The following is a 20946-nucleotide window of genomic DNA, read 5'->3' on the forward strand; positions in this document are numbered from 1 at the left end:
TCTTCCTAGTGCATCAACGAAAAAGTTCCGACCTACACCAGCACCCGCATCACAATGAGTTCCTCACAATGAGTGTCCCATAGTACTGTCACATCAAAGCTCGTGAAACGTCAAAAACATCACGGCAAAAATGTTACAACTATAACCCCAACGCTAACATATAATAGAAATACGGGAAACATGAAGCTAAAAAGTAAGTTAAGTAAATACTCTACATAAATACGTTGCATAGAAATAAACGTTCAATGTTACTTGCACATTTAGTGAAAAATAGTATAACATTTGTGGACTATATGTGTGAAGGTAGAGTGGTTTGGTTTGTTGTGCATCTGAAAAACAAAATGTATTGGTAATCCTAAATTACAGTCACTCATTTATATAGTCACAAAATGATAAAATGTTACCTAATTCATATGGGACATGAGTCACATGACAGTAGCCATGCAAGAAAGGACAGTGATGTTATAATTCAGCTGGGAGATCATCTTGTGTTAAATGACACAAGTAGTTTGCATTGCATTGCACATACACACACACACACACTATATATACCCAATTGTCCCTGTTATCAGAAAAATACTAAATTAATTAAAAGTAATAGTTCTATCTATTGGAGGTACAATAAAAAAATGACATAAAAGATGAAGAGAATATTAATTAAAACAACAGCAGTAGATACCTGAACAGTTAAATCGTCAAACAAAATAATACGCCTTTTTAAATATTTTTTTTTAAACTACTTTCTGACTTTCCAACCTCAACATTTTCTGAATCGTTGCTCCAACTCTGTTGTAGGGTGATAACTATTTTGGTAAACGGCATGGAAGTGACCCCATGAAAGGTTTAATTCGTGAAAGTGACTGCAAAGTCATAATTATTAATGGTCTTGACCATGGTAAAATTCAAACTGTGACAAAAGCATCACAACCATCCCTTAGTGCCAACATTATTAAATAACAGAGATGACTTTGAGCAGCTTTGATTACTGACCTCAGGTTAGAGCAAGGGTGGACAGGATATTTAATCTGTGATATCTTTTGTCATTTCAATGTGGCCGTGAACAGTTAGCAGCATGTATAAATAGAAATGATCCTATGGAGAGAAACATCAAGCATGATATTTTTATATCTGTGTTTTGTTTGGAAAAGAAAAAAAGAGAACTGGGGTTCCCCCCTCCTCTACTCTAAGGTCGGCCTATATGTGAGTGGGTCTATTGCATGTTTCCATTTCTCTTCTACACCACCTTTTACCTTTGACATTTAGGCCACCCCCCACACACTCTTCCCTTTGCGGATGCACCATGCCAGGGGCCACGGTGAAACACAGTCTACACAGCTACAGGGGACTTCCCATTCTGCTGTATATGCTGTGCATATGTGTGTGTGTGTGTGTGCGCAAGTCTCTGGCGTCTATGATTTCAATCTAACCCATGAAGTCTGTCAGCAGGGACCACTGCTCTCTTTGAGCCTCTTGCATCTCACTGTTTTTAAGTCAGGTGTCACCTCTTCACAACTTTTAAGTCTTATCACTGTTATTGCACTGATTGTGGCTTTGTCCTACAACCGTCCCCCCCCCCCCCCAGTATCCCTGAAACTAAAGCAGCAAAATGGAATTCATCCATCATTTATTTCATTGTTTACAACTGTGATCTGAAATGATCTTCAGTGTACAAAAAAAATGACACAAACATTTGGCAGAAGTGAACAACTAAACACTGCAAAAGTAGTTGTTTTGCTGTGATGTTTTTTTTTCTTTAAGTAATAATTTCTGAAATGGATTAAGATAAATCAAGAATGAATCCACACCCAGAAAAGGGCTTCTTTAAATTTGTGTGTGTGTGTGTGTGTGTGTGTATTTGTATGTGTGTATGGTCTAATGGGACCTCTAATTAAGACTCTTGGTGTATCTGCTATCTGTCAGTGCTGATCGATTTGCAAGAGGACTGAAAGTTCAATGTGTGTGTGTGTGCGTGCGTGCACGTGCACGTTTAATGTGTGTTTCCCGTCTTCAAGCACAGCTCCCTGCTTTGTGGTCAAGCTATTTTACCTGTCACTCAAAAACGTTGCTGTAAAGACAGATGATACGCATCCACACACACACACACAACACACACACACGCACCAATCCCCAAAAAGAGCACGAGGATTTGGGAAGATCTTTGTCTGTCATATGATCACATAAACACACACACAGAATCAGCATGGCACACTCTTTATTTTGGTACGTTCCTCTCTCTCTCACACACACACACACAGACACACACACACAGACAGAAACAGATAGTTGACAATTTCACTACCACAGTTACTATCAATCACCTGGCTGTCTCAGAGAGAGAGGGTGTGTATGTGTTAGTGCTCATGCTGTTGCGCGGGAGGGCAAGTGAGTGATGGCAGTGACAGTATGGATGGCATGTGCTGTGAAATGTCACCATGGCGATCGATGGTGTTTAACGAGGCTGGAGGCTGATCTGGACCTCATGCTAACATGAATCTCTTCTCTTCCTCGCCCGACTCTCCCTCTTAATCCCCCACTCTCTGTGAGAGCCCAGCGGTCCCTTGGGAGAGAGATGAAGCCTTTTACCTGCCAAGAGGCTTTTGTGTCTGGCCACACACATGCACACATGCAAGTACTGTGAATATCAACTCTGCTCCTTTGGTTCTCTTCGAAAGAATCATTTTTTTCACGAAACAGGAATCGTTTTTCAGGAATCAAAACACAGCACACGGTCGTTCAGATTAATCAGAACTAGTTTATGATTTCAAAGTGCTGAACATAAAATCCAGTGAACCAAATAGAGAGAACAAACAGGAAACTCAAACCAAAGAGGGACATTGAAAAAACAGCAACTTTTTTTTTCTTTTTTGTTTCTCTTCTTCAAAAAACAATGCACAACTTGTACCACAATATTTGAAAAAGCTAAAAACACTTCAAAATATTAGATTTGTATATATTTATATATTTATATTTTTATTTATATCTATATAATTTGCTTTTTTTTTTTTTTTCCATATGTCAAACTGCTGCTGTGAGTGTGTGAGTAGGTTGTGGAGGCCCCCCGGTGGGGGGGGAGCCCCGTTGAGCCGCAGTCTGATACACAAACACAGGTCGAGCTGTTTTACCAAGCTATGGCAGCTCTTGACGGCTTTTAACACACCATGCATATGATCCTGGCTTTTCTAAGCGTATACAAACAAAGACAGTATGCAACCGTATATCCTCATCGCTCTCACAAGAGCTCATCAATAGAAACAAATAGAAAAAAAGAGCATGACTGCGGAATGTTCCACCCCTTGACGTACAGCTATCTGTCGAGCACCCTCCTCTCTCCTGCGCTCTCCGCCGTCCTCCAGGTGAGCAGGTAGGGTGTGTGTCTGTGCCTCTAGCTCCTCTCAGGGGGGTGTAAGTGCTTCAAAAGCCAATTTCTCTCCATGTTTTATTCCTCCACACTCCTACTTGACCTATGAGTTTAAAATGAATTGATATAAAAAAAACAAAACAAAGTTCAAGTCTGAGTGACTTAGTCATCAATTATTAGTGCACAGTATCTCCTCTGCTCTCTAAAGTTGCACGGAGACTGTCATCATCTTTTCTTTTAGCTACAGACAGTACAGGACAAGTCGTTGTATTAAAATAATTTAGAGTTTGAATTTGAACCATTCCTTCTCTGTCTCTTCCTATCGTGGTGGGATAGCACTTTTTGAAATTGCACTTGGAATCAAGAGCTCTACTCAACAGTTACTTCCCACGTGTTCATGAAACATCTGTGTCTTGCTTAACGATGTTTCTGCGTGTCTACGTTTTTTTTAGTACATTTCAGTATGAAAACGACCTATTCCTGCTTTCAGAAGGAAGTAGGATGCACCGCAAGTTGTGTTTCACAGGGACATCTTCAACGTCGATCACACTGTCACATATGATCTTTACCAAAAAAAAAGTCCTCAGAGTGGACGAACCAGGCCACAGCACAGATAAACCGTTCTCATAAACCATGGGGTTCCTTTCTTTTTCAGTGCCGGATGAGCTGCCACTCAGATACAGAGAGGAAAATAAGTCATTTTACCATTGTCCATCTCAACAAGGTCGTCCTCCCCCATGTGAGGAAAAAACAGGAGGATAGAATAAAACGTGATAAATTGAGTAATTGTCTTTTACCAGTGAAAAGCATTTGGTTGGCTGTTTGTCTGCGTGAAAAGAAGTTCTTGATTGGTTGTCCTGAAGAGCAAAAAAGCATCTGATTGGCTCTCTCTGATCTGCATCAGTCAGAGGGGAATGAGTCTCTCATCTGGATAAGTGTGCATGCTCCTCAGGACCGGGGGAAAAATGCCTGAACAGGACAATATGTGTGTTTTCCTCTGTGTGGTCATACTGGGCTGTCAGTAGGGCAAAGTGTCCAGGAATCTGTCGATCAGCGGCGGAGGTGGAACCAGGTCCTCCAGCTTCAAGTAGAAGATTCGTTGAAGGCCCTGGGTTCTCTGGGAACGGAGCTCTGCCCTTAAACCCAGAATACAACTCAGAGGGGGTGCAGCCTTGGACGAGGAGGAAGAAGGGCCGCAACCCAGATGGTCTCGGAGACAAGAAATCACCTTATTCTGCAGCTCCTCAACTCGCTTTGAGTCCTTCAGACCGGGGACTTGCTCTGCAGAAAGACAGAGATGTTGCAAGGATAAGTCATGGAAAGAAAGGAACACACACACACACACAAACAAACACACACATACACGTTCAATGAGCTGAAAGAGCGTTAGCTACATCTTCTTTAAAATTGAATTCCACGTCATTAGCCTGTATGGCTCATGTTCTTAACAGGCCTTAACCTGTCTCGCTCACTTGAGATCAATACATGGTCTAACCTAATAAGCCCCCGTACACTGTTTAAGCACACACACACACACACACACACACAGACACACACATGCACACTGCACCGTACATATATAACAAACACACAGATAGTCCCTGCAGTTTAAGACACTGGCAGAAACAGCAGCGCTCGACAATTAGCTGATTATTCGACCCTGTGAGCAGCCAAATGAAATTAGAGTCACACACGCACACATACGCACATACACTGCTGCCCATAGCAACTCCAGTGGCACCCGTACCAAGCTTAATGTGACACTAACTCATTCTGCAGAGAACAGGGTGTTCAGCCGCCACACCGCAAACCCCCCCCCCCCCCCCCCCCCAACACACACACACACACACACACACACACACACACACACACACACACACACACACACACGCTGGTCCCTGCTGCTGGGAGGCTGTCTCTTGGACCACTCTCACTTTGAGGTCTCCATTATCTGAAGCTTATTTATTGTTTGTTTATGTGATTCTTTTGTTTGTTTCTTGAGTTTGCAGGTGCAGAGTCTACTCTCCGGCCCTCTTTTCACCGCAGCGCTTTACACTCTCGCTTCCCCTCTCTCTTTGCTCTCCCTATCCCTTCTTTCTCTATGTGTGCGAGCTCCCGGGGAGGGATCGATGACTGCCTTTCTACACAGGCCACTCTGAAGCAGTCGATCGCCTGGTGGCTCCGAAGGGCTCTGTTGTGGTAGTGCGCTGTGTGCTTTGCCGAGGTGGCAGAGTGCCACTGAGAACAGCGCGGACGCCATTCCGGAGCTGTGCTCCACAGTGGGCTGGTCGATCAGGCACAGAGTTAAGTGCTCCCCCAGAGAGAAAGGATGGGGTTGGAGGCTTAGACATGGGGAGAGGAAGTGGAGGAAGAGGAGGTGAGTATAGGGGGGAGGGGTATTCTACCCATTAGACATTTACTCCGATGTGAAGGTGTAAAAAAAAAAATTTTTTATGTGAACACTTAATTGCACAAGTGTCCACAGTCACCTTGGGCGACGCAGGTAATAGACTATTTCTAATGCATTTCTAATCTACTACACTGACAGCTCTTGTCTCTTCTTTTGCATATCACATGTGCTTTCACAGAGAAAGCTGTTACCTCTCCCTGCGTTTTTCACACATGCACACTGATTAGAGAGCGGGCCAGGTGTGTGGCAGGTGCAGCAGGTGCTTCTGGGTATCAAGTTCTGCAGTTTTCAGGCAGGAGTGTGTGTGACAACACACATGGACATGTGTGTGCTTTTGAGCATGTGTGTGTGTGACGTCGGGCCGGACGTGTCCACCTCACCGCCGTCACAGTGAATCAGTGACAGACAAAGCTCTGAAGAAATAAACGGTGATGTGCGTGTGTGTGTGTGTGTGTGTGTGTGAATGGTAGGATAGGGATGGTGTGTGAGTTTGAGACCTTTCGGCTTGTGTTTTTACCTGTGAGCAGTACGAGGGCAGCCAAGCAGGCGAAGGCAGAGGTGTCCAGGTTTAGGCTCTGGAGATGAGTGGAGAAATCCCGGATGGAATCCAGCCACTCTCCGAACCCACGAAGGCACTGGAACCTGTGCAGCACCAAGCCGTTACAGAACACTAGTTTGTCCTCTGACAACACCGACCTGGGAAATAGAGAGAGAGAGAGAGAGAAAAAGTGGGTGGGAAATGAAGAGTCGTTACTTATTAGATCTGGCTTCCAAAGAAATGCAGTATTTTCCCCTCATGTATTGTAAATATGGCTTGAGATACTGGGGCAAGGAAACAATTACAATAAAAAAAACAATGTGAAAACCTGGCAGTGTATGCACTCACACATCAAACACAGGCATGCAGCTGATTCAAGTTGTGTTTTCCAAATTATAGCATTTTAAAACTTTCCTGTTTCCTTTTAGCAGGGTGGGGTGAAGGGTTAGGGTAGAGGGCTTGCGCTATATGTGTGTGTGTGTGTGTGTGTATTTGCAGATAGGTAAACTGTTACAGCTTTAATGTGCCCAGGCTGTGGTGTGCAGTGGAAACACAGAGCCTTAATGAGGAAATGAAAAGGCTTCTCAGATGCATTTAACCATCAGTTACTCACGACACACAACATCCCACTCCTTCACCATCAAGCAGGGAAGGAGGATAAAACAAGCAGTGAATGGGGGGGGGGGGGTGGGGGGGGTTATGACTGGTCTTTATTAGAGCCGAAAAAGAAAAGTACATGGCCATCCTCACAGAGCTGCTGCTACAGTGTTTCATTGGTGGATCTCAAGAACACAACAAAGGCCGGGCACGGAGCTAAGACAGATTGAATATGCAGGACAAAAGGAAGACAGGCTGAAGAGGGTGACTGGAAAACAGCTGATGGTGAGAAAGGAGGTGAAATTGGGGGGGGGGGGGGTGGAGGGAGGAGAAGCCTCAAATTACACCCTGCACAAACATCGGTTTAGCAGTTGCGAGGAGAAGATGAAATGCCATTTGTGTCCAATTATCGTTACAACAGCTTAAAAAGAGCTACTCCTCCCACAATCGGCAGAAAACATGCGCGCGCGCGTTCGCTCGCACCATCATTAATTCTGTCTTCTGACTGATAAGAACAACAACAACAACAAATTAAAAGTGACTATCTGGACCCGAATTCTAATTCAAAAACTATTGGCAGGTGAGGAAGATATAAAATCAGTGGGAGGAAAAAATAAATAAAAGCCAAAGTTCGTGCAGGACTGGCTGCACGAGGGAGGAATTCAGTCGTCATCTGTTACTGAAAAAGACTGAATTTCTTCTCCTGTTGTACTCTTCATAACGTCTCCTCTAGGCCGAGCTTCACGATTCATGTGTAGGTTTATAGTCCATATATGTAGTCAGACTGCATAGAGTATGAACCCTGCAAACATGCCCCTTAATGTGTCCTTTGTTTGTTGTTGTAAAGTCTCAAAGGTTTATTGCATTCAGCATCACCCCTTTGCTTTAATGCACTGCGTATCGGACAAAGTTTAAATCGCTTTTATGGCCGCATCATTATTTTTTGTGTAAAAAAAAAAAAAATTCATATTAGTCTTTTGCATTTTTAACACATTTCCCGCTGATATTAACATTTTATTACGTGCAACGTTATGAATGATAGATTGACAGATTAATGCCACCAAATGGGTTATATTTATCGTCTACTGCAAATAAAGCAGAGGCGTTTTATTAGTAAAACAGTTAAACCGTCTTAAATACTGTAAATCTTGTCAGGGAAGAGAAAATGCAAATATCTCACTGTTGGTGATTCTGAAATGACAACGTCTGCATTGTCCCGATTACATTTAAACTACATAAATAATGCAAGTTAAAAAAAAAAAAAAAAAAGAAAGTATTATTTATCATTTGACCCATGTCTGTTTATGAGCAAAGCTGCAGAGACAGGCTGGCAGACAAGCAGTCAGGCAGATGTCAGGCACGCACACACACACACACACACCGTTGGATGACTGCCACACATTCCTCTCACCCTTGACTACGCTGTCACCACGGTAATCAACCAATAACCACAGAAACTGTTTAGTAACGGGGTGCTTACAGCAATGTCGGTCCAGAAGAGTGGAGCAAATTTACTCTACACACTCCGAGCACACACACACTCGCAAGCATACAAGCACACGCTTGTGGGGGGGTGGGGGGGGGGGTTTTGCGAGGCATCCGAGTTCAACATGGGGTCATTACAAGGCTGCATCAGCAGCAAGATCAGAGTGAGCGTGGACCCCCGTCTTGTGCTCTCACGGAACAGGGAGAAAGTCAGACAGAGCCGTGTTTGTGTGTGTTTGTGCCGTGGGAGTTTGGCTGGTGGGAAGATGAGCAGTGTGTGTGTGTGTGTGTGTGTGTGTGAGAGAGAGAGAGAGCGCTTGTGTGTGTGTGTGTGTTTGATAAGGGCCTCTATGAAGCCACCATTTATCGTGAGTCACAGTCCCAGCCTGATCCTGCTCCTGCTGGGACTGTGATGCCACCACCCATCCTCTACCCACCCTGCACCTGGACCAATGCTGGGAGGAGGAGAGAAAGTTAGCGTTCGACATTGTCACTGTGTGTGTGAGTGTGTGTGTGAGTGTGTGAGTAAGTGCACTTGTGTGTCTGACTGTGTTGGTTTCTGCCTTTAACGACCGTGCAGACAAAAGGATGAGCTTGTAGCTGACCCCCCCTCCTGCCTATAAATTTAACCAGCTACATGCCTTTCCAGAGCAAACCAGTAACCCAGGGCAATTCTGAACCAGAGATGGGCTGGGACAGTCATAATGGCACCACAGGTATCCACACACACACACACATACATGCTTTCTCACACATACGTCCTTGGACACATGCGGTAAATTGAGGTGATTACTTTTTTTTTCAAATTTCAGTTGCTGAATTTAATATTTATTTCCTTCCTTCCTTCCGTAACAGCTCTTTTCAGTGGCTCAGCTGACCACATTTCGGGAGGAATTGATCCTGTCAATTCACAGTTCACAATGTCAGCACAGTTTTAGCCACCAGAACGCACACAGAGCCTCTCCGTGCGTCAGATATCAGCCCGGCAGAGCGGAACTCTGTGGGTGTAGCTGCTGTCATAGCTACAGACTCCATTCATAATTTGCTTCATATGGCGATTACTCAGTCGGCTCCACTCCTACTCTGAAGATACACCAACACAGCGGCACAACAGCTTTGCCTGCACACTTACACACTGTGCCGTTATGGTAAAGGATATCAACTGCCTATGGTTTCCTAAGAGAAGGCAAATTGTTGCTGGCAATGGCATAGTTTTAGAAATGTTGTGAGGGAAGTGAAAAGTAGAATCAGACGGAATTAAAGCGCTCATCCATCACGTTTCTCTTACCTGTGAGCAAGTCGCAGGACAAACAGCTCCAGAAAGGCAGAGTCTATGAGCAGGTTCTGATCCTCGCGGTGGAGCTCGGAGAAGCCGGGCAGCCGCTCTGCCCAGCACCGCGTGGTCTCCATCGAGATGGTGAGCAGCCTGTAGAAGAGCTGGATGTGCTCAGAGTCTGAAGTGGAGGACGGAGGGTCGGCGGCACTGAACTGTGGAGACAGAAAAGAAACGACTTACAAACGCCATACACTATATATATATCTATATCGCTTTCAAAGCAATTTCTGTGACTGAAATGAATGATGGAGTCAAGGAGTTCGGTGGAGCACCTGGCTGTAGTCGAAGTCACGGGGTGTGCAGTGGGAGTAAGCCCTGAGCAGGGCGGAGAGCAGGGTGAGAGGTGGAGACGGTGGAGATGCTTCTGTCTGCAGTGGGCTCTTTGGTTTGGAAGGAAGTCGACCTCTGCGCCCCTTCAAGCTGTCAGTGCGCACCACTGTGGACCAGAGAAGAGACGTGGAGCAGCATGAATGACATGGTCCTGCTGGAGGAGCTGATAAACTAATGTTTGTGCTCACGTGCACACAAAGGACTCCAGGCTATTCTCTCACTGACAGTGAGATAGTCAGTGGTGAATAAGTAGAAAAACAGTTGAGTCATCCAACATATTAACGTTTTGGAATGATGACTTCTCTCCTGAACTCCTGTCATGTTTCATAAGGCAATCACTTCATATCTGCTGATACCAAGACTTGGTTTATTGCATATATTGTCCAACTCTCTCTGTATGCAGAGCAGATGTAGCAGAAGAGCCAACAGGAGCACCTGCTCTCTGTGATTATGTGTGTGTGTGACAAAGCCTCCCATGACGGGACCCATTTGGCCGTAAATGGAGACCCGGGGAGGTGCGGGATTATTTTTTTACCCCTCTCCTAGAGTCCTTCATTTACTTTATCCCGCATCAATAACGATGATCAATAAAACCTGCAAACTACCCCTTTAGGCTTGAGAGGAAGACCCCAAAACTTCCACACCATCCTGTACATTAGAGGCAACTAACCAGCAGATGGCAGTGAAGCTGTTCCCTGGACTGGAGAGCGTTAAAGGGGGAAGTGTGTGTGAGTGAGTTGGGGGGGTTACAGGACAGGTGACAGAGGACAGTACAATACCTGATGACTCAAGATGGTAACAAATGTGTGAGAAACGTTGAGCAGAGTGCTCACTGACACCTGTGTCTCTTTCAGCTACTTAATGTGTGGTGAATATTCTACTGGAGAAGGGATGAAGGTGTGTGTGTGTGTGTGTGTGTGTGTGTGTGTGTGATGCTGCCACCACAGTGCAGGTAAGACTCTTTAAACTACAATTGCATAATGGGCAAACTTTATGGCTGCAGGTTTGAAGCCAGGTGTCTTACCTTCCTTCACCATGCCCACACTGAGACACTTCTGGAAGCGGCAGTACTGGCAGCGGTTGCGTCTCCTCTTGTCCACAGGACAGTTCTTACTGGCCAAACACACATACTTGGCGTTTTTCTGCACGGTGCGCTGCAGAGACAAGACACAGGGCAGTCAGCCTCCAAACACAATCATCCAACTAATATGTGATTTGTTTAATTCAATTTCAGCTTTTTTCCCCCCCTCCTCCTCCCATCAAAGAATGAAAGCGGAGGCTCGCAGGTCAGATTTTAATTACGCACTGAAAGGCGGCGGTGACATCAGTATAATTAGATAAAATTAATTTTCCAACAAGACTCGCCTGCAGGAGGGACAATTTTATTAGCGCCCGAGATGACAATGGGGACCGAGCGCGTGGCGTGCCGAGGCGGGTCCCGCGAGACAGGAGGGGAGTGCGGCCGCGAGAGCCGCGTGATCACATTGTTTGTGAAGCTGGCGGGTCAGCTCGTGGCATCTCCGGTGCCTCGCGCAATCGCGCCTCTACTCAATGGGCCCCGCGGGAGCTGTTTTCTCCTCGACTGGCTTGCGCGCGATTATTACTGACCTTATTAAAATGAAATCAGAAACGGACCACGTGGGAGCCGGGTGTAGCGCTCCTCGCGCCGATGAAGTGCAATAATGACAGAGACGCTGCTGGTGAATGGCTGCTGCACGTGCGTTCCCGCGCACAGTCACTCAATGAAAAAAAACTTCCCCGAGGAGAATAGGCCACAATCATGTTTCCGGAGCAGTGGGTGTGAATGCAGGACGAGTCTATTTAAAGCAAATGAGGTAATTATTCTAAATACTGTATGCACAAACATAGCGTACGCGCGTGCACCTGCGGGTGATTACGCTTTAGATGGAGCATGGTGCCAAACTGTCTTTCTTTAGAACTCTCATTGACACACCTTTGCCTCGGGATCAAGTACTCCAGTCTCTCTCTCTCTCACACGCACGCGCGCACACACACACACACTGATATTTGGGGTCAGAGGGCAGAGAAGAAGAAATCACCGACTAAACAAACATACGTCTGAGTGTCGCGGCTTCCTCTCGTCTTTAACGCCTCTAAAACACATCAAAACAAATAAATCCAATTAGGAACCCCTCGCGCCACACATGCCCGCGCCCCCCGGGAGACCAATAACACACCAATTATTTCATATGCTCCGGCGCGAGTGCGGAACTCGCGCGTAATGGTCGCCAGCGCCGGATGAGAGCGGTTGCCATGGCATCGCAGATCACCGTGAACTTCTCCCTCTCATCTTCTTTAATGGCCAGTGACCCGTGATCGCGGGGATAAGTTAGTTTTAGTCATTAATGCGGTTGAGGGGAAAACAAATAGCATCCGTTTAGTGGGAATCAGAACTGGGCTGCATCACGAGAGGCATGGGTCAAGCACAGAAGACTCAACATGCAAGCTTTTTCATTTACACCTGTACAAGTGAGGCCAACACAGTGTTCAAAGACATTAACACTCTTAGCTAAATTAAAATGAAAACTTCTGTCACTCTTTTCTGGAGACATTCCTTAAAAACAAGTATTTTTTTCCCCTCAACTCCATCTTTTGCAGTTGCTGTTTTATTTCCTTCAGCATACAGAGGGTTCACACAAAATATGGAGTGCAGGCTGAGTTTGACCCTGATGGTTGTTCCAGGAGGTGCTTCTCTTGACCTGAAGAAGGCCTCATTTATAAGATGGTTGATTCCAAGAAAAGTCAGAGTTTGAAAGATCAGTTAGGGGTGAAATAAACTCTTGTGAGTGAGTGCTGCTGTGTCTCTGCACTGATGTAGTGCAGTGTGTGTGTGTGTGTGTGTGAATTGACTTTGTAAATAAACAATGTGGAGCACTGGCATCTCAAATGCTAAAAAAGAGACCCACCAGAAGCTTTTGAGCAGCAGTGTTTGTCTGAGCATAAGACTTAATTGAAATGACATGTCAGAATTTAAGGGAGATTTGTAGTTTGGCCTGCAGAAGCTCACATGCTGCAGGTGTCATTGGGTCTGGACAGAGCGCAGAGGCAGATTCTTGACATGTAACATGTGCTAATGGCCTTAGCTTAAATTAAAAGTCTTTAGGGACTTTTGCTCCCCTTCCTCCCTCCTGCTGTCTCGTCTATCCCCTACACTCCTCTGCTGCTTAATCAGCCGCAATCACACTCACTCCTGGAAAGTGCAAGGGTGGTTTCTATAAAAATCGATAGTAGGGATCTGGTTTTATTGTTTTATTTATGGAATAAATTCATTACGCTTTACAAGCGGATAGAAAAATTAGTACAACATGTACTGAATGTGTTTATCTGTTAGGCTATTTTCTTTTTTTTTAGAATTAACTTTTCACCTGCAACCTATTTAAGATGTGCATGCAATTAAAAATAAAATGAACTCTATTCTGACTGATAAAACCACAACTTAAGTGATGAGGCCACTTTTCATAATATTGTTTTTAGCACAATGCTTGGTTTGTGCTAAAAGCTGACATCAAGTTTTTTTTTTTTTTTTTTTTTTACAAAAAAATCAATCTGAATAGGTTCACTAATTTAATGGAAACCAGTGAATGGAATGCATTATTCTGCCAAAAATAGCAAACAGGGAAAAAAAATGGACTTCTTGTTTAAGAGCTAACCCTAATTCACAATGAAAATGTGTTTCAAATCGGACTAATGAGATAAAAATAATTCACAGCGAACCTCTGCTACGGTTTTATGTGTAATAACTGCTCAAGAATAATTAAATATAATCAGGGAAATAATTTAAAGGGACAATAAAACTATCAGGATAATGGACGTTATGTACGTGCGAATATGAATATGGAAAAAAAAGAAGAAAAGTGAGTGTCTCTGCTGTTGACATCCTGTATTCAGGAGGGTAATAGCCTGAGAAATAGGCACGTGACGCTGTATGAATAAACATGTTTTTCTGTATGTGACTGTGTGGTCGTGTGCATATGTTGTGAGTGCATGGTTGGCTGCATCTGCATGTGTGTAAAGGAAACATAGCGAGGTCTGACAGGCTTGTGTGGCTGTGGAGAGCTGCAGCGAGCAGACAGCCTGCGGCCTACTGCCACCAGACACTGCTTTCATTAATTACTAAATAAAAACAAATTGTGAAACTAATTGAAAAGAAGGATAATTCATTTCCACCTACCAGAGGCATTATTCAATTACCACTGCGCTTGCACCCTCCTTCTTGCTGTCTCTTAATTTCCCTCCCTTGTCTCATGCAATGCAATGGGAGGCTTAACAAGTGTGGGAAACATTATAATTCAAAAACAATGCAGGGCAATGTCTTGAGTTTTGGAGGTGACTGTTGTCATGTTGTCGCACGCGTGTGCCGTAGAATGTGATGTGAGACACTGAGATGACTGAATCTGACCGACCAGATCTCAAACTGACTCATATCACCCTGAGTATTATAGTCAGTGAACTTGGGCAATTCTGTGGCCAGTGAGTCACCATCAACTGAGAGGAAATTTTGAATTCAAGGCGGATTCCTTTTCCACGGCACTGCCATCATACTTTTTAATTTCTGAGTAGGTGAGCGTCGAGCATGCGGAGCAATTGAACCTTGGGTTGTTTTGAGAGACGACATGCGTTTTTTTTTTTTATCATCCTGTGTGTTCTCACGCAAGCAACAAGGGTGGGTTGTGCTTTTTGTACTGACATGAAAGGTGATTTGGTGAACTCAGAGAATTAAGAGTCTAGAGTGGAAGTGATGCAACTGTCTCAGATCAACACATGGCAAGGAATTTACATCTTGTCTTCAAAAATGAGGTTGATATTTATAGGGTGGAAAGTCAGTTTTGAAATAAAAGGAGCACAAAGTGTAGGTAATTTTATCAAATCTGCTTTGGCAAATACATTTCATTTTCGGTCACATTTCTGCTCTCATATTTATTCCATGCACTTTAGCTCATGAGCACTGTTAGATCTCATGCTGCTGCTCACTGACGCTGATGATATAAACTCCTCGGATACCAAAATGTAATGTCGGATGTCATATTTTCAATATTTTGTTATGTTGAAGTTTGATACTCAGCCCTAACCAGAACCAAGACAAATTTGAGTGATATAATAATAGCTAGAGCCTCTGTTTGCACTGTTTTAGGAGTAAAAATATGATGTGAATATGAAGTGTTTTTACCTTGAAGAAGCCTTTGCAGCCCTCACAAGTGCGTACACCATAGTGCTGGCAGGCAGCATTGTCCCCACACACTGCACAGACGCCTTCTCCTTGAGGGCCACGTGGAGGGGGAGAGGGCAGGTTGTCTCCTAGTAGGGGGCCACAGGGCCCGAGAGCCAGGGAGCGGAAGGCAAGGCTGCTGCCGCCGGCCCCGCGGTGCAGCTGGTACATGGGCTGATCCAGAGGTGGGCCGTGAGGATGAGAGACTGAGGATGAGGAGGAGGAGGAAGAAGAGGAGGTTCGCACCAGGCCTCCTCCCAGACTTTCATAGCCGCTGACGCTGCCGCCACTGTGAGGCGGCGAATGCTGGTAGAAGTGAGAAAAGCGGGGAGACTTGAGGGGCCCCGTCTCCATGCTGGAGCCCAGAGAGTGGGGATGTGACGGAGGGGCCAGGGTGTGCTCCTCCCACAGGAAAGAGGAGCCAGGCTGGGGAGGCAGGGATGGTGTCGTGGGAGTGGAGGGGGGAGACTGTTTAAAGTACATGGAGGAGGAGGACAGGGCGTCCAGTGGCGGAGCCGTCGGGTAGCTGTCCTCCTCTTTTTTGATGGTGGGCCTGTGTGTGGGCATCTGGTAGAGGCAAGAAGACTTGGGCTCGTAGCTTCCCTCCACAAAGACATTGAAGCTGGGGAGGGAAGTGGTGGCAGCGGCGGAGATTTCACCCCCGCCCAGGTCCAGCTTGGTGTAGTCAGGGGTCATAAGGTCAGAGCCGTAACTGTCGCCCTGGTAACTGAAGGACTGGCCAGAGTAGGCGGAGCCTGGAGGGGCCGGCCCGTATTGAGCCTGCACACAGGGCATGTCTGTCAGGGAAACAGAGCACACGCACAGGTTAGGAGTGGCACATCAGTAAACATGTATCCCAGATTATTATTCTGTCAAAGCATTGGTCTGGTGTTAGCGGAGAACAGCTGTACAGCAACAACCATTAGTCAGAGAGGAAAGTTTAATCAATCATTAGTTTAACAATGATTTGAAAGTGAGAAGACGCACAGTTCAGGAACAACCCGACCGACAGTAAATCTAAGAGATTTAAACTCCAGTAGTAGCACATGCACTAAAAAGGTGAAAAACGCTAAACATGGGCAACAATTTAATAGTGAATGACAAAGCACAGCTCTATTGGAACAGGCAGTTCTTCAGCTCGTGACGTGTCTGAGACTTGACTTGAGACAACTGTGTCAAAGCACAGTGTCAAATGCACCTTTCAAATGATATATATATATATATATATATATATATATATATATAAAAAAACAATTTTTAACTGCTCTTTACACCATTTGCTGCTTTACAGCCAAGATCATTGCACTTAATTGAGAGCAGCTGAAATATTTGGAGCAGTCAAGCACACACACACAAAACCACAAAATGTGGCAGATTCTCCCGCAGTTAGTTTAGTTTAGTTAGAGAGGCTGTAATTCATCATGAGTGCAAATTCTGTGGCAGAGCGGTCAAAGCACAGATCCAGTCCAAGTGTGTGTGTGTCTCTCTCTCTCTCTGTGTGTGTGTGTGTGTGTGCTCTGATTAGTGAGATGGCAAAGCAGATGAGATAACATTAAATAATAATGGAAACCCTGTGGGGTTTTCTGGATGCCACACAGTCACACATGTTTACACAGCATTCATTTTCCCCCCCACCCTTAACCCTAACCTTAAACATAACATCAACAACTAACCCTTATGACCTAAACCAAGTTCTGCACAAGGTCAAAGTGTCATCACAAAGATGGCTTTGAATAAAAAGTGTTCCTCATACACACAGAAAGAGAGAGAGAGAGAGAGAGAGAGAGCAGACACCAGTCAGTATGTCTTCAATTTCCCTTTGTGATTTAATTCTGTCATAGTAACAGACTAGACATCATGATCATCATCATCATCATCATAAATGCTCTCGTCTTATCAAACTTCTTACGTAATCCACCTCGCCTGCGCTCGCGTGCGTGTGTGTGCTCTGTGCGCGCGCGCGTGCGTGTGCGACGAGCGCGTGCGCACCATAATCGGTCATGATTATCGTGCGCAGTCAGGGTTTCGGTGGTGTTTGCTCGTCGCTCCCCGATCTGTCAACACTGCGCTGCTGCCATTGACGCCCAGCATGTGCGCGCGCGCGCTGCTGCCGTAATCGCCCCTGTTTTCCCCGCGCGTCATGTTTGTCTAGTCAAATACAGGCTGTTAAAGCGCTCACAAATACCTCCATCCAAACACAGTCACAGAGAGCCAAATAAAGGCCTGTGACTTCATTAAAAAAAAAACCAAAAAAAACAAACAACCCACATACTAACACGCTAATAAGAATAGAATTTCACAACTTTTTGGTCTGTGGTCATTCGTGGACAATAAATCGCACGCATGTCACCCAGAGCGGAAATCAGGGAAGTGACACATTAATTTGAGACACACTGACACAATTAAATCATAGCTTCCTGAGGAGCAGTGTCTGTTTGGCTGTGGGGGGATGAAAAACACCGAGGGAAGAATCGAAGCGGTAATTAAGTCAAATAAAAACTGTCCTATATGTGGGACACGCTTCTTCATCCCGTCATCATCTCACTAACCCCTGACCTTTATTTATTCCCTGTTTCTCCAGGTCTGAGGCATCGAGCTGACACATTGCAAAGAAAAGAGGGGAGGGCAGGAGAAAATGAATTGAGCTTGTAACCGGAGGGTCGCCGGTTCACATCCCGGGCTGTTGTGCCCCCGAGCAAGGCACCACATTGCTCCACGGGCGCACTCTAAAGAGGTCAGAAGATTCACTATCTATCACTAACCGATGTATGTGCAAAAATAACTCATATATAACTCTAATTCTACACATATAATAATAATTCTATAATTGATTTGAAAAAAGCTTCAAACCTAAAAATACATTGACTGGTTCATTTTAAGTTCAATTTGAAACTGTTGTCTAATAATAATTCAGTATAAGAACAATATATGCAGTGAAGTCTCAATGGGGATATTAAGTTGTTATTTTTTTTTTTTGTTTTTTTTTTTTAATCGAGGATGTGAGTCAAGCTGCAGGCCTACGTCTGTTTGACGTCATGAAGTTTGTTTCTGCCACAAGTGACCAGCTCTTCAACCCACGTGGAAAAAACACACACACACACACACACGCGCGCGACATCATGGGCGTCACGGGACCTTTATGGGTTACAGTCTGTCTTTATATATACTGCTGATCAGACCTCATCTGAGGATTTCTCTGCGTGTGTCATGTCACTATAGGTCGAGCCTCAGATCACTGGCAGTGATGTGTGTGTGTGTGTGTGTGTGTGTGTGTGTGTGTGTGCGTGTGTGCGTGTATGCGTGTGGTTACACAGGGAGGCAAACGTTGTCGAACAACTTCGCAAACAGCAGTTTGTGCTGAACACCGTCCGGATTATGATATTTGAGTGTGTAGGGGGTGAGGAAAGACGCCTTGCAGGATGAAGGCTGCATGCGCACGAACGCACACACGCCTTACATCGGTTTCATGATGTAAACACTAACCAGCATATGTTCTTTCTGCCAATAACACGCACCCTTATCCCGAGAAGAACCTGTAAATCCACTGAACACTGTCTCTTCATCCTTTTCCATCCTTCATATGAGGTGACTTGGTGGCGCGCTCACTCACACACAGGTTTGTGCAGCCCTGTACACTGCATTGACTTATATTAATTTGGAAAGACTAAAGAAAGTGTGATCCCTTACTTTAACCACAACAAGTCAGTGCCTAATCCTAATCTTAACCTATAACAGATTAAATCTCAGCCCTATAGCCAGTTGCTCAGGCTATGGCCACTTCTACACCGCATACATCAGGTTGTCTTTTGTTACACTTGCATGCGAGCAGGTGTGTGTGTGTTTGTGTGTGTGTGTGTGTGAGAGAGAGAGAGAGAAAGAGAAAGTGTGTGTGTGAGGAAAAGGACAGACAACAACCCAAGCAGCCAGACGCACAGGTGGTGCAGCAGCAGCAGCAGCAGCAGCAGCAGCGGCAATAGTGAGGCGAAGGGAAACAGGCTCTAACCTCGAGGTGTGCATTTCAACTGGACAAACTGCAGCTGTTCCAATAACTGAGCGCGCTTGTTCATTGTCACAATGCCATAGATCTAATAAATAAAAACATCAAGTTGCAGACATAAATACAAGTACACATTTTTAATATTTAGTTGTTGTTTTTCACCCCCCCCCAGCCTGTATTTAATCCAGTGCTTTCACACTTCTACGCTTGTGCGTAAAGATCTGACACTGTCTATATTCGGGCGTGTCTCTTATTTCTGACAGTTTTCAAATGTCAACTCACACAGCTGACACACAAAGAACAGAGCAGAGCAGCGTGTGTTCTTAAAGCGTCACCGTTTGTTTAAAAGATATATTTTAAAAAGAGGTCAAACAAAGATAATTATTTAGGCTTAGCTCCTTTCTTAATTTGTATTTTTTTAATTGACCGTGATGGCATTTTTTAAAAATCATACATCACACCAAAAATAAAGATAAAGAAAGAAAGAAGGAAAGAAAGAGAGAAAGAAAGAAATAAGGAAAGGAACTAGTGTGCTGATGCCTCTCTCTGTATAACCTACCTGGTGGAGGAGCTACGCGCTGAATGGTGCTGGGTGTCCGGGGTGGTGTGTCGGCGTGGCTGCGGCCGGGACAAGGCTGCTGGAGCGGGGAAGACTCAGCAGGCGTCGCAGAAGAAGTCACCAGTCGCTGGGTCTCAGAGCTGAGCTGGGCGCGCTCTTCCGAACCTGTGTCTGGAGCAGAAATGACTCGATCACAACAAGGCTGAGTGAAAACCAATGAACCTTACTGATGCTTTTTTCTGATAAGGAATCTCATCTTTACATGACTTTAGTTCGAAAATTCTATTTTGGGGTAGCACTTTACAAGATCCTCAATACCCTCCAAACCACCTTGGCCCAGAGAAACGTTGCCGCAATTCAAAGTAAATGAGCAGCAGTCATTTCCAAAAAATGTGCTTTTTTTCAGAGAAAAAAAAAATCTGTTGAGTTAGTACATCGGATGTAAAGATGCAAAAAAAAAGGGACAGCGTTTGCAAACAGAAAAAAAAACTTTTCATTGCAATTCTCCAGTAAAGTCCATTTATATCACAAGAGACACGTTTCATTAAAAAGAACATTTCTGACATCAAACATGGCTTTGAATATGTGCTACAAAGAGTATATTAAGAACCACAACTGAGGATGTTTTGCTCATTTCAAGACTTGCACTTACGTGGGTGATTGGTTTCATTCTTTAACACAAAGCATTATTCCGTTATTATACTATTTGTCATTTTGTGTTGCAAACGCCAATTTCATCCAGGTGAAGAGCTAAACAACAGCTTCTCCAAAAAATAAATAAATACAGACCTACAAAAGTGATAACTTTGATAAAAGCTGTCTGTGCCAGTTCGCCCCGCAGGCCATCGCCTTTCTTCCCAGTGATAACCGCCGTGTTCGCGCGCTCAGGGTTCATCCAGAAGGAGAGAGAGATAATGTGGAAACTTTGGAGAGTCGGACCCGAAACCAAACCAGCAGACTCCTGCGCGCCGTGCGCCTCCAACTACTCACTCAACTGCAGCAGGGCGCACAGCGTCCTTTGGATTTCAAGGCCCAGAGCGCCCCCTCCCTGTCACACACTCCCTTATTAACACACACACATTGTCTTTTTTTTTTGCAACACACACATA

At 44.8% G+C, this 20946-nt stretch overlaps 1 protein-coding gene across 3 annotated transcripts; it reads right to left on the reverse strand.

Moving 5' to 3' along the window:
* Positions 1-3129: 3129 nt before the first annotated feature.
* nr4a3 (nuclear receptor subfamily 4, group A, member 3) lies at positions 3130-20732 on the reverse strand (the record flags this gene model as incomplete). 3 transcript variants are annotated; one of them, XM_083887947.1, is made up of 8 exons in its annotated part: positions 3130-4639; positions 6286-6464; positions 9677-9876; positions 9997-10160; positions 11079-11208; positions 15243-16078; positions 19838-20002; positions 20627-20732. In XM_083887947.1, 8 exons carry the CDS (start codon positions 20730-20732, stop codon positions 4377-4379), a joined length of 2043 nt encoding a protein of 680 aa, XP_083744073.1. In that variant the 3' UTR covers positions 3130-4376. The 3 variants fall into 3 exon arrangements, with proteins under 3 accessions (XP_083744073.1, XP_083744072.1, XP_083744074.1); XM_083887946.1 differs by having other exon boundaries at positions 19838-20008; XM_083887948.1 differs by lacking the exon at positions 20627-20732 and adding an exon at positions 19285-19366 and having other exon boundaries at positions 19838-19875.
* Positions 20733-20946: the final 214 nt, after the last annotated feature.

Source organism: Microchirus variegatus, assembly GCF_963457635.1.
Source record: "Microchirus variegatus genome assembly, chromosome: 1".
NCBI classification, from domain to species: domain Eukaryota; kingdom Metazoa; phylum Chordata; class Actinopteri; order Pleuronectiformes; family Soleidae; genus Microchirus; species Microchirus variegatus.